This window comes from Suncus etruscus, chromosome 5, assembly GCF_024139225.1.
Source record: "Suncus etruscus isolate mSunEtr1 chromosome 5, mSunEtr1.pri.cur, whole genome shotgun sequence".
Taxonomy (NCBI): Eukaryota; Metazoa; Chordata; class Mammalia; order Eulipotyphla; family Soricidae; genus Suncus; species Suncus etruscus.
Genome location: NC_064852.1, coordinates 90107972 through 90121557, shown reverse-complemented (window position 1 = coordinate 90121557; position 13586 = coordinate 90107972). Strand labels below are relative to the sequence as shown.

The 13586-nt window shown below is 34.3% G+C and overlaps 1 protein-coding gene across 1 annotated transcript in view; it reads left to right on the top strand.

The window, feature by feature from the left end:
- MTX2 (metaxin 2) overlaps positions 1-13586 on the top strand; it is an 85145-nt gene that overhangs the window by 59598 nt on the left and 11961 nt on the right. Inside the window, exons 4-9 of the mRNA XM_049773499.1 lie at positions 2900-2972; positions 8280-8356; positions 10263-10355; positions 10798-10836; positions 11225-11350; positions 13330-13406. Of these exons, the coding sequence (XP_049629456.1) occupies positions 2900-2972; positions 8280-8356; positions 10263-10355; positions 10798-10836; positions 11225-11350; positions 13330-13406 (485 nt within the window). The remainder of the gene's footprint in view (positions 1-2899; positions 2973-8279; positions 8357-10262; positions 10356-10797; positions 10837-11224; positions 11351-13329; positions 13407-13586) is intronic.

Here is a 13586-nt window from a genome sequence, read left to right as displayed (position 1 = left end):
TTTCCTCTTTGTTGTTTGATGAGTGGGAATTAACACACATGCTTGGTTGTGGTACTCAAAGGCCTTGTACTTTATAAGTTGTGTTGCTTGAGCACATCTGGCTATGGTATCCTCAAGGGGATTGCACTCTTGGCTGTAGTATACCTTGTATATTGCTGACTGTGGCATACTCAGTTGAGTCACTGGGATACTTTATAGCAGATGCCTGGAATGTATGCTTGAAATGTGCTCGGTGCATGTGGTCAGCAGTAGAGATCAAACTTGGGCCCTCTTGCTGAGCCATCATTTAAGATTTTGCTCAACTTTAGTCAATTTAAAAGTGACTTTAGGGGCTGGAGCGATGACACAGCAGTAGGGCGTTTGCCTTACATGTGGCTGACCCAGGATGGACTGAGGTTCGATCCCCCAGTGCCCCAAATGGTCCTCCATGCCAGGAGTGATTTCTGAATGCATAGCCAGGAGTAACCCCTGAGTGTCACCGGGTTGGCCCAAAATAAAAAAAAAAAAAAAAAAAAAAAAAAAGAAAGAAAATTGACTTTAATAATAAGGTGACTATTAGACATTTGGTACAGTACAGAGATCATTTTTATTATTTTAATCTTTGCTTCATATTATTTTATGTTGCTAGTCACATTAATTTGGAATACAATATTAAATTAAGGAATGGTAAGCAAGCTTGTTTATGTTCATTATAATTGGAACTGAAATTTTTTTTGGCACTATGTAAGAATCAAACTGTTGTTATTCCAAAAATAAAAATAAAAGTGTTTCATTAGTTTGACAAATCATGCGTGCTTATTTAAAAGTATTTGGGTTGGGTTTAGAGAGATAGTACAGGTCTTTCAGCACTTGCCTTGCACACAATTTGGATTTCATCACATGTGGTCTCCACAGGCACCACCAGGCATGATCCCTGAGTATCACCCGAAGTGATCCCTGAGCATCACTCGGAGTCATCTCTGAGCATGCTGGATGTAGGTTAAACCCTCTCATTCCTATGAAAAACATTTGAGGTTGCTGACAAGAGATTAAAGATGGAAGTCAAGGAGAAAGTACGATTCTCAAACCTCTTGGAGATATTTTTCTTTGAATCAAAGGTCTAGTTAGATTTTAAAGGTTTTATATATTTGAGAAGCTATAGTAATGTTTTTGCTTTGTATTTTTAGTATTTGGGCAAAAATAGCAAGTTTATGAATTTGACTTTATGAGCTAAAGATTAATTCAATACTGTTTTTTGCATCAGGGATTAAATAATTTTAGTAAGTGCTGTAACATTTTTAGCTAACCAAAGTTTTGTTATCTGTTGAGATCTGTGGTAAATTAAATGTTTAAGCATGAAAATTTACTGTTATCTTTTAATTAAATAAGTAAAATAATCACTTATTAAATAAGTAAAAAAAAAAAGTTGCATTTGAGGAGCTGAAAGCAGGAATCAGAGTTATAAGTAGAGTGGCATCAGACCATGGCTAAATTTAGAAGCATTCCAAGAAAGCTGGAGTTTGTGGTGTCATTTACTTTGGAGGCAGGTACTGGTCTCCCAAGTTGTGCTGGTGAGTTAGTAGTGAGAGGTGTGAGGAGCAGGATTTGTGATTTTTTTCTTGGTAATTCTCGAATTCTCCGACAACTGGTCTAGTCTGGGGGCCTGTAAGTGTAGTGCTGCTGAGGCTCTGTGAAGACGCTGGGGGTTATTTTGGGTTACTACTGCAATGCTTGGGGGTATTCTAGGGGTATACCCATTAATAATGGAGGAGGGGTATGACCCATATGGTGTCTGGGAATGAAATGGGGTTGGCTAGATGCAAGGCATGTGCCTTAACCCCAGAATCTCTCTGGTCCTGGGTAAACAAGTCTGAAGAAGAGTTGATGTCCTTTTATATAAATTGAGTTTTGTAGACAAGATAGAAATCACAGTAGACTATTAGTACTACAATAGTCTTAAGACTGATTTCTAGAACTTTATAGAACTGAGGAAATATAGATACTGCAAATCACAATTCTTCTGTCCATTATCATGTAATCAACTTCCTTTAGCTAGTTCAACTCCTTTCCCCAGTCCCTTCCCTGGGGAACAGTGAGCCACCAATCTGTCAATCTGTTTTCCTGGAGTTTGTTTTTATTTTGTTTGTTCAATGTGTCTTATAGTGTATGTGTGAATGAAATAGTATGATATTTGACTTTCCTCATTTGATTTATTTCACTTAATTTAATATCTTAATATCTTCAATGGATATTCACACTTGCAAATGGCAAGATTTAATTCTTTATTTTATAGCTGAGCAAGTAGTTCATTGTGTAGATGTTAGATGTATTTTTATCACAATATATTAAGCTTAATTTGTTTCCTGTCTTGTTATTGTAAGTAGTACTGTTTTTGAGTTAGTGTTTTTATATTTTTAGAGAAAAACCCAGAAGTGGAGTAACTGGAAAAAGTGTTATTTCTAGTAATAACATGTGTCTGTTTTTTATAGTAACTGCACCAATTAACATTCCCAACATTTTCAGAACATTTATTTGAAATAACATTTTGGACATTTCCCTTTCAGACAAAATGATCTTTCTTGTAAAAGGCAATAGAATAAACAAATATAAAATAAACAAATTTGGATTTTAGTCATCTGATAAGGAAAATCAAAGTGATATTATAGTAATATTATCCTATAAAATTAGTGGATAATTAACTTTCCTCTATAACAATATATAAATGTTTTGAACTTCATTTATTGCTGTCTAAATCATACTGATTTTTAGTAATGAAATGACTAACTTTTCATCTTAAATTGATTTATTCTTTTCCAAGGGTTTTGATGTTTGAGTTTAGAAAAGAGTAAAAAGTTATATTCAAAATAAAAATACTTTAATGTATATATACTAGACTTAGTGTATTTTTCTTGATTTACAGGCCTTTTTACAAATGTGTAATCTGCCTGTCAAAGTGGTTTGTAGGGCAAATGCTGAATACATGTCGCCATCAGGTAAGTGCTTCCCCCCTTAGTTATTGTGCTGATGAAATAGCGCTGTTGGTCTCTTTTGTACCTATATTTAAAAATGTTTTTTTTTTAAAGGAGAGTGGGGGCTACCACTTAAATTTTTCTGATGGTTTTGTAAAGTACAGTCGCAAACTTTGGTGACTTTGGTGGAGAGATGACTACTTAAATCTGATCTGTGATGGTTTCTAGAATATTAAAGGTATTGTTTTAAATAGTAAATGTTGCATATTATTACCTTCTTTAGTATGCACCAACACTACAGCTAACAGAAAATGAGGGCAGGGTGAAAGAAAGGGAAAGATCATAGATTCACATAATTTAATGAGGTGACAGGACTATGGTTTGACTTTTGTGCATCAATACTGGAAACTTGAATATTTATAACCTTGTCACTTAATCTATTATAAAAAATAATTTAATTAAATATTAAGCAAATATGATCTTTCATTTCTTTTGTCATATATGGCTACTCAGAAAACATAATATTAATGAATCATTATCTAAATTATCTCTTATATGTAGACAAAAAGGACATTTATGGAAGCAAAAGTTGTTGATATCATCTCTAAATGTATTTGGTTTCTAATTCTTTCTTAGAAATTTTGACAGATTTTAGGGGGCTAGAGAGATAGCACAGCGATAGAGCATTTGCCTTGCACGCAGCTGACTAGGACAGATGTTGGTTTGAATCTTGACATACTATATGGTTCCCTGAACCTGCCAGGAGTGATTTCTGAGTGCAGAGTAAGGAGTAACCCCTGAGTGCAACCAGATGTAACCCCCCACCCCCCAAAAATGAAATTTTGACAGATTTTTAAGATATTTAATTTTTTTGTTTGTTTTTGTTTTGGGTCATACCGGGCGGCGCTGAGGGGTTACTACTGGCTCTGTGCTCAGAAATCGCTCCTGGCAGGCACGGTGGACCATATGGGATGCTGGGATTCGAACCACCATCTATCCTGGATCCGCTGTGTGCAAGGCAAACACCCTACCACTGTGCTATCTCTCTGGCCCAGATGTTTAAGATACTTTAAGTGAAATTTTTAGCCCTTCTGATTTTTCCCCCATCATTGTTTTTTCTGTGTTTTATATGGTAGCAGGTTAGAATACAGTTTCAATAGATACTCCAATAATTTTTTTAATACTCCAATAATTTTAATACAAAAGTACAATGCCATAAGTCTGATAAAAGTGCTAAGTAGGATTGGGATGGATTATTAGGATTATGGTTTTGCTGGAGCTATAACAGTATACAGAATCACTCCTTGAGGCGGGGGAGAGTTTGAGCCACATCTAGTGGAACTCAGGGGTTACACCTGGCTCTCTGCTTAGAAATTACAACTGGCAGGCTTGGGGGACCATATGGGATGATGAGGATTGAACTGGGTTGACCGCATCCCAGGCTAGTGCCTACCCATACCCAATGTACTATTACTCTAACCCTAGAATCACTCTTTTATGAATGAGTCTGTTGTGACACACTAAGTGTGTCATTGAGCTAAATGCAGACATTTCTCTCTCTTTATTGGGATGATAATAGTAATGTGTTAAGTATTTTTTCATTTAAATTTCTTTTTTTTTTTTTGTTTCTTTTGTTTCTTTTCCTTTTTTTGATTTTTAGGTCCCACCCAGCAGCACTCTGGGGTTACCCCTGGCTCTGTGCTCAGAAATCGCTCCTGGCAGGCTCAGGGGACCATATGGGATGCTGGGATTCGAACCACTTTCCTTCTGCATGCAAGGAAATGCCCCCCCTCCATGCTATCTCTCTGGCGCCTCATTTAAATTTCTTAAGGGGTAAAAAATAGTCAAAATCAGGGGGCCAAAGTGAGATAGCACAGTGGGTAGGTTTTTTTGCCTTGCATGTGGCCTTGTAGAGGTTTGATCCCCAGCATCCTATATGGTTCCTGAGCAACTTCTGAGTGCAAAACCAAGAGTAAGTAACCTGAGTGTCGCTGAATGTGGCCAAGGGGTGAAAAAAAATCAAGATCCAGGGCAGGAGGGAAAAAACAAAAATACAAAAAGCACAAAACCTTGGTTATTATCTATATATATTTTTTTACCTCCATTTATTATTGTTATTATTATTTTTATTTACCTATCTATTTTGATCGATTTCTCTGTTTGGGAGTGAGTATTGAAATTGTCCCCAATCATACTTATATTTTCTCTTCCTTTCTTTTCTTTCGTTATGTGCTATGCCATGTTTCTCATTTCAAGACCATGGCGTGTTTTTTTGTTTGTTTGTTTTTGTTTGTTTTTTGTTTGTTTTGCTTTTTTTGTTTGTTTGTTTGCCTGTTTTTTTTTTGTGGTGCTTATCGATATAACTCGAGCCCTCACTGGATATTTGACACTTCTTTTGGTACTGGTGGAGTGTTTCACCTTCTTTTTCTCCATCTCTCAATTCGATGATGAGAGCCTCTAGAAGGATTCCGCCCAGTTTCGGTGTATTAGACCCTTACCCCAGTATTACTTTTCTCGTTTTCAAACAAAACCACGCAACTGGAACTAGCTAGTCCTGCCTCCAGTTAGAGGGGGAACTAAGGGAGGCATCAAGACCAAACAGGTGCAAGACTACTAAGGTGTGGGTTAGATACAGAGGGGACCACATATTCTAGGGAAGAGGAAATGGGAGGTAGGACAGAAACGGAGGTGTAGGGAGGACAATTTGGTGATGGGAATCCCCCCTGATTTTATGTAAATATGTACCTAAAATATTATTGTCAACACTATGTAAACCACTATGATCAAAATAAAAATTAAAAAAAAAATCAAGATCAGTGAAGATATCCTCTTCTATATTGAATAAATTTGAATTTACAGGTTTGTCAGTGTACATTTAAAATAGAACAATTTCTAGAGTTATGAAGTCATTTTAAATTATTAAAAGTCACTTATTGGCACATTTGATCTTAAATTTATGTATCAGTTTTTTTATAATTTTGCTGAATTCTAATGAAATTAATTATATTGCATTCTGTTTGTATTTGCCTATGTTATGCGGAGTATAGGTATACATACAAGAGATAATATAATATTAAAGATCATATTTTTGGCAGTGATAGAAATACATAGTTTATCTGCTTGTTTCCTAAATTACTGTGTTAATGTGCTTAATATCACCTACATAGCTAATTATCTTATGAAATTTTCATATGAAAGGCAAATAAATCTTGAGATTACATTACATACATATATTTATAGGAAGAGCCTTATAGGTATATAAACTGATGTTTTCTATTAAGGTGTTTAGATTTAATCATATCTGTTATTATTCTCTCCATATGATTTGAGGTAATCGGACAAAATGTGTTTTATTTACTTGATCTTGGTATAGCTTTTTAAAGTGTCAACATGCTTGACAGATTTCAGAGATTTTAAGTTTAATTTTTCTTTGAAAAATTATATTTTTTGAACCTTAGTTACTTTATCAGTAATATGAGATTGTTGACTTATATGTCATGTATAGATTTCTTTCTTTTTATGATATTCTTTGAAACTGCTTGGCAACACCTTGCTTCCCTTAAAGTTTTAAAAACTATTATACTGCCTAAGATGGAAGATCAGACCCTCAGGAACTGTCTTCCTATGCTTTTGCCTGACACCTAATTTAATGAGGATATAGTATTAGCTCCACTTTAAGTAAGTGTAGTGACAGAATTATTCACTTCTAATTTGTTGCATTCATTTCTTTTTATTTAGAGATTTTATTACACAGTTGGTAATACTGCTTCACTGCTTCATAACCTACAACGATCGAAGTATTTTTAAGGAAAAAACTAAACTCTTCCAAGAACACTGACTAGTTATTAAAAATGATAAATAAATTTTTAAAATGCCACATCCCCAAATAACCTTTGATCTAGGCCCTCATCACGATATTTTTTGTTTTATTTTTACACAGTGAATCTGTACTATTTTAAACAATATAGTAGTTACAAAAAATTTTATTACGAGAAAGATTTTTATCTCACATTACCTAATACATATGTAGAAAATAAATTCTTTTTTTTTTACCAAGCTTTAAAAAGCAGAGAAAAGAAGGCAGAATTAGAATTCAGTATTTTATATTGGTAACATGGAAATGCCTTATCTATTGAGTTTTTGGGTACCAAATGCCTGCCTTTTTTTGTGACGCATGTAGTCCTATGGATGCGATGAAGCTTTTGTTGGTGCTATGCACCTCATCCATTACTCTCTAGCTGACTGAGCCAGAGGAATATTGAAAAGGACCAGGAAGAAGCCTGATATTAGTATGAACTCTTTGAACTAGGTCTGATAGTGAGTTCTATCTCTAGCTTTTGGAGAGGACTTCATTGCTATATGAAGGTTATTTTGTTCTTAACATCACTTGCTAATTTAATTAAATCACAGTACTTATAAGAATGAAATACTAGATTTTTAACATGGTGTTTATTTGGAGAAGCCAGATTTTGTAAATATATTACTTGTTCTTTTTTTCTAACGTGTTGGGAACGTACCTGGTATTACAATTTATAAAATAGCATACCTTCAAAGATTGGTAATATCTTAATTCCTAATATTGTCGAGTCAAAGACATTTATTAACGAGCTTTCATGATTAAAATTTACCTTAATAGGTATCTGAGGGCCCAGAGAGATAGCACAGCGGTGTTTCCCTTGCAAGCAGCTGATCCAGGACCAAGGGTGGTTGGTTCGAATCCTGTGTCCCATATGGTCCCCTGTGCCTACCAGGAGCTATTTCTGAGCAGACAGCCAGGAGTAACCCCTGAGCACTGCCGGTGTGGCCCAAAAACCAAAAAAAAAACAAAAAAAAAAGATATCTGAGATTTGAAATTAGAAGATATAAAAGAGGCTTCTTAATGTAGTTTTAAATGTACATCTATTAATTTTACTCTGCAGGAAGGTCCTAGTGCACTTTTTTGAAATATATCAGTGCTTATGAACCAATGTTTGCTTTTGGTTGGGAATAATTTAAATATACCAGTGGATAATGATTTATTAGTATTAGTTCTGAAAAGAATGTGATGTTTCTCCATTCAAGTCAAGTGATATCTTCAGAACGAACTCCTTGAACTTTTTTCATTTTTGTTTGTAGTAGGTGTTTAAGCATTTTTATAGAATTTAACATGCATGACTATACTTTTCAAGACTTAGTTTTATGAAACTTTGTATTAATACATATTTCAGTTTGTGTTTTCTGTGATTAGAACAAGCCTTAATTTACTGAGTGTTTCATATACGTGTATGTGTGTATATATATTTACATATATATTATATTTACATATATGTATAAATTTTTTTTTCTCAACAGGTAAAGTACCTTTTATTCATGTAGGAAATCAAGTAGTATCGGAACTTGGCCCAATAGTCCAATTTGTTAAAGCAAAGGTAATAAAAAAAATATTAAATACATTTGATCACAGTTATTCTTAAATAAGTCATTTATCATTCTTTTAATATTTTAACATTTAAATTGATTTTACATAGCTTTATAAAATGCTGATACAAACTACTAGATAAATATTTCTAAAATGTAAGTCATATCCTCTTCCCTAATGTGTGTATTAGTAGGAAAAAGAGTAAAAGAAAACCTTTACAAAATGGTAGATAATTTTGTAGCTTATGCATATGAGAAGCTGGCCTTAAAAGAAAACTATTAAGTTGTTAAGAACTATTAGATTGGGGCTGGAGCTATAGTCAGTGGTCGGATGTTTGCCTTGCACAAGGTGACCTGGGACAGACCTGGGTTTGATCCGCAGCATCCCTCATGGTCCCCTAAGCTTGCCAGGAGTGATTTCTGAGCTCAGAGCCAAGATTAACCCCTGAGTGCCGCTGGGTGTGGCCAAAAAACAAAAACAAAAAGATTAACTTTTGGGAAAAGGAATATAGAATGTTCAGAAGTTGAGTGTCTCAGTTTATCCATTTAAATTAGTATTCTTTTCATTAGTTCTCAAGGGATAAAAATCTGTGAACCTTTTGAGAAACTTCCAGAAATTTCTCAGAGCCTAAACAACATGTCCAAAATAAGTTTTGTTATTTTGTAACCTGCCTTTTAAAATCATCAGAGTATTTGGAAATTCTTCCATGTTAATACTAGCTAAACATAAAAATAAGCCATGCAGTGGTCCTCAAACTATGGCCCACAGGCCACATATTATATTTGTATCTGTTTTGTTTCTTCATTGCAAAATAAGATATATGCAGTGTGCATAAGAATTCGTTCATATGTTTTGTTTTTACTGTAGTCAGACCCTCCAATGGTCTGAGGGACAGTGAACTGGCCCCCTGTTTAAAAAGTTTGAGGTCCCCTGCTGGGTGGAAGCAATAGTAAGGCAGGTAGGATGTTTGCCTTACACAGGTCCAACCTTTGTTTGATCCTTGACACCCCATATGGCTCCCAGAGCAGTGTCAGGAATGCTCTCTGAGTGCAGAGCCAGGAGTAACTCCTGAACACTACCAGGTGTGATCCCCAGATAAAACAATAACCCTTCAAGATTATTATACTGCATTGTTATACACATGTATATAACAATAGTTTTACTGAGTCATTATTGATGAACTATTTAAGTTGTTACTATTTTTTCATATTATTTAGTGTAAGGATAAAGGATAAATAATGTTGTACATACTTTTTTTTTTTTTACACTTATCAGACTATCTTCTTAGGATAAATTTAATTCCTAGGAATGACATTGCAGTATTATAGGATATCTGTTCGTATCTACTTCAGTACACTTTTACTCACATTTTTCATATTTAACCACATTATAAGTTACAATATCTTAATTTCTAGCATTTATTTTATGTTACTAAACAAAGTTTACTGGCTATTATGGTTTCTTTTTTGATAAGATAGTAATATAATTTTTTTTAATTGCAAGATACAGTTTTTTGAACCAGAGATAGTTCAATGTGCTGAGCACATGCTTGGCATGTCAGGGGTTCGAGTTTAGTCCCTAGCACTGCCTGGTTTCCTGAGCACTGCTTGGAGCAGACTCCTAGTCCAGATCTGGGAGTAGTCCCTAAGCACCAGCAGATGTGACCTAAAATCAAAAGAGAACAGAGATATTTTTATAGTGAAAGAAACTACTTATTTATATTTTATAATGGTGGCTAAGTATTATTTATTATTGAAAATAAAATAATTTGTATTAGAAGATATTTTGGAGATTAATCCATTGAACATATGTAGTAATGTTATATTACCAAGTAATGTTATATTACTTGGTAGAAGATAACTGAAAGTTTTTATATTTTTAATGTGGTACACTTAAATTTTTTTAATTTTCTCTAGGGCCATTCTCTTAGTGATGGGCTGGATGAAGTCCAAAAAGCAGAAATGAAAGCCTACATGGAATTAGTCAACAATATGCTGTTGACTGCTGAGGTATAATATATTATATCTAATATTTAATATATAATAGGGCTTTATTCTCAAATGATACTATTCCTTATGAGTTATTTTATAGTTAGAGAAATTAGAAAATAATTAAGCAAACTGGGACTAGGATTATTACATGAATTTGATTATTATCTTTGAACAAGTTGTCCAATATTTTTATTTCTAGTTTCTTTTTTTATAAACAGGAATGATTTTTATCTACTTGTTATTTCCCTTTAATAATATCTGTACAATAAGAACTATTTTTATAAAGTACTACATTAAATTTTATGATTCTGTGTATTAACTTTAGCCAAGGGGAAAAAGCCCAACTCTCACATAGGTATTATAATGGATGCCTATAAAAATTATTATGGGAAGAGATAACTTTCTTTATCCATTTTCTTCTTGGTATTCTAAAGTTTAGTGACTGTTCCTTTGTTCCTAGTTGTATCTTCAGTGGTGTGATGAAGCTACAGTAGGGGAGGTGAGTGGTTCAGTAACATTTATCTTAATTAAAATTTAATGAGAAAACACTTTTGCTCAGAATCGTAAGTCCCTGCTCATAAATGAAACATCGTGGTTTATACCATTAGTGATATAGTTTTTCACTTACTTTAATTTTGCTTGCACATACATTTTAGGGAAGCTATGTGTCATTGTTTGATATAACTGGTTGCAAAGTACATAACGTTTATATATTTTTAAAGGGAATGGTTTAAAATTTTAATTTTTTAAATTGCAAGCTTTGTTTTTTTCTCCTCCCATTGCTGTATTCATGTTCTTTGAAAATATATTTTTCTTAGAATTCTTTTTATTTAAAGCCGTCTTTATTTTGATTAGAATTATATTTTAACAAAACCTTTTTTCTTTAGATAACTCATGCTAGATATGGATCTCCTTATCCTTGGCCTCTGAATCATATTTTGGCCTATCAAAAACGATGGGAAGTTAAACGTAAGATGAAAGCTATTGGCTGGGGTAACAAGACTCTGGACCAGGTCAGTTCAGACTAAAGTTGACACACCTTTCTGTTTTAAAGGATAAAGGAATTTATTTTGGGAGACTGAGAAATCTTTAATAACGAAAGCAACTGTTTCTTAATTTCTCTAACACAAAGTACTTTTGTTTTCTACAGATCACTCATACTAATTATAAAATAAACGATATATTTACAGGGCAGTTTGAAAAAAAAAAAAAGGATATGAGGATAATGTGGCCATGACATCTGCTCTCCATCTATAGTCAGGGTTGATTCCCATGTCTTTCTTGCCTTCCGATCTTCTTACACTCTAAAGAGGATGACTTTCCTGAAAGGAGACAGACCATTTATTTAGTTGTTGGTTATTTTTTTGGCTTTTGGGCCACGCCTGCTGGTACTTATGATTCACTCCTGGCTCTGCACTCCAGATGGTCTGTGTGCAAGGCAAGTACCTGCTGTACTCTATTGCTCCAGCTTGTAGGAAGATCATCCTTCTAAGTCAAATGTATAGAATAGCTGCACTCCCCTTCCAGAACTTTCTGGCAAGCTCTTAAAAATGGGCTTAAGTTGTACTACCTAGGAATTGTTACTATACAAAGTTTGGAGGACATTATTTTAGATGTCTTTTAGCATGTTTTTATTTTTTAAATGAAATCATTATATTTGCCATTCTATAACCTGTTTTTTTTTTTACCCCATTCCACATACTTTGTGAGCATCTTTTATGCCAATAAATATAGATCTGCTACACCAGGACTTAAAAAATAATCCTTGTTAAATGTAGTGCTTAATACATCTATTTTTCTTTGTTTTCAAACTTACTGGAGTATCAAAATTAAAAACATTTATGTCCGGGCCCGGAGAAATAGCACAGCGGCTTTTGCCTTGCAAGCAGCCGATCCAGGACCAAAGGTGGTTGGTTCGAATCCCGGTGTCCCATATGGTCCCCCGGGCCTGCCAGGAGCTATTTCTGAGCAGACAGTGAGCAATGCCGGGTGTGGCCCCAAAACCAAAAAACCAAAAAACATTTATGTCTTGTCAAGGTCAGGGCTTTAAGATTTATTAACTTCTAAATGTTTTCCCAGGCTCTACCTATCCTGGCTAGACTTCTATTGATGTTGCTGTTGGCCACAAGGGGAATTGGAGAAGAGAATTGGGCCGAAATAAATATGATCCGTCTCTACTAGTGGGAAAATAACTTGAATGCTTTCACTCTTGAATAGTCAGCAGTGTCATTTTTATGAAACAGACTATATATTTTACATATATGCATCTAGACATGTATACATGCATACAGATCTATATAATGATATGAATTCAGGGAAACATTTTTATAGGAGTATAAAGGTTTCAGAAAAATCATTTTTTGTTTGCTGGGCCACACTCTGCAGTGCTGGCACCTACTCTTGGCTCTCTGTTTGGGAACCATGTACTCTTGGATTAAACTTGGGCATCTCTCTTGCAAAGCATGTGCTCAAATCATTGGACTGTATCTTAAGCCCTTAACATTTCTTCAGTGATACTTAAGTAACTTGAATATAGTTGAATTTATTTTTATTATTAAATTTTTTCTTTTATTATTTTGGGGGCTACATTTGGCAGAGCTTAGGGCATATTCCTGGCTCTGTGCTCAGGGATTACTCCTGGCAGGCTCAGGGAACCATATGGGCTACTAGGGATTGAATTCATGTCAACCACTTGTGTGCCTTATCTACGGTACTATCTCTTTGGTCCCAATATAGTTGAATTTAGGGAAATTTCTTTTAAATGCTCTTTCATCATTTTTATATAGCATAAATATATATGTATATGTATACATATATACACACACACTGTAGATGCATAGATAAATAAATGGAGAGTATATGTAGAATTTCTGCTTTAGTAAAAGGCCCCAAAGTTTATATTTTGTTAAAATCTTGATACAAAGTGAGTTTTCGACATATTTTATTATTCTGATGATATTTTCCCCTCCTTTGGTCTATATTGCCTAACTAGGTTCTAGAAGATGTGGATCAGTGCTTTCAAGCTCTTGCTCAAAGACTGGGATCACAGCCGTATTTCTTCAATAAGCAGTAAGAAAATTTGTGTCTCTGTGTTAATTTCTTACTTTTTTATCTTTTTTTTTCTTTATTTAAACATCTTGATTACATATACTATTGTGATTAGGTTTCAGTCATGTAAAGAACACCCCCTTCACCAGTGCAACATTCCCACCACCAATGTCCCAAATCTCCCTCCATCCCACCCCACCC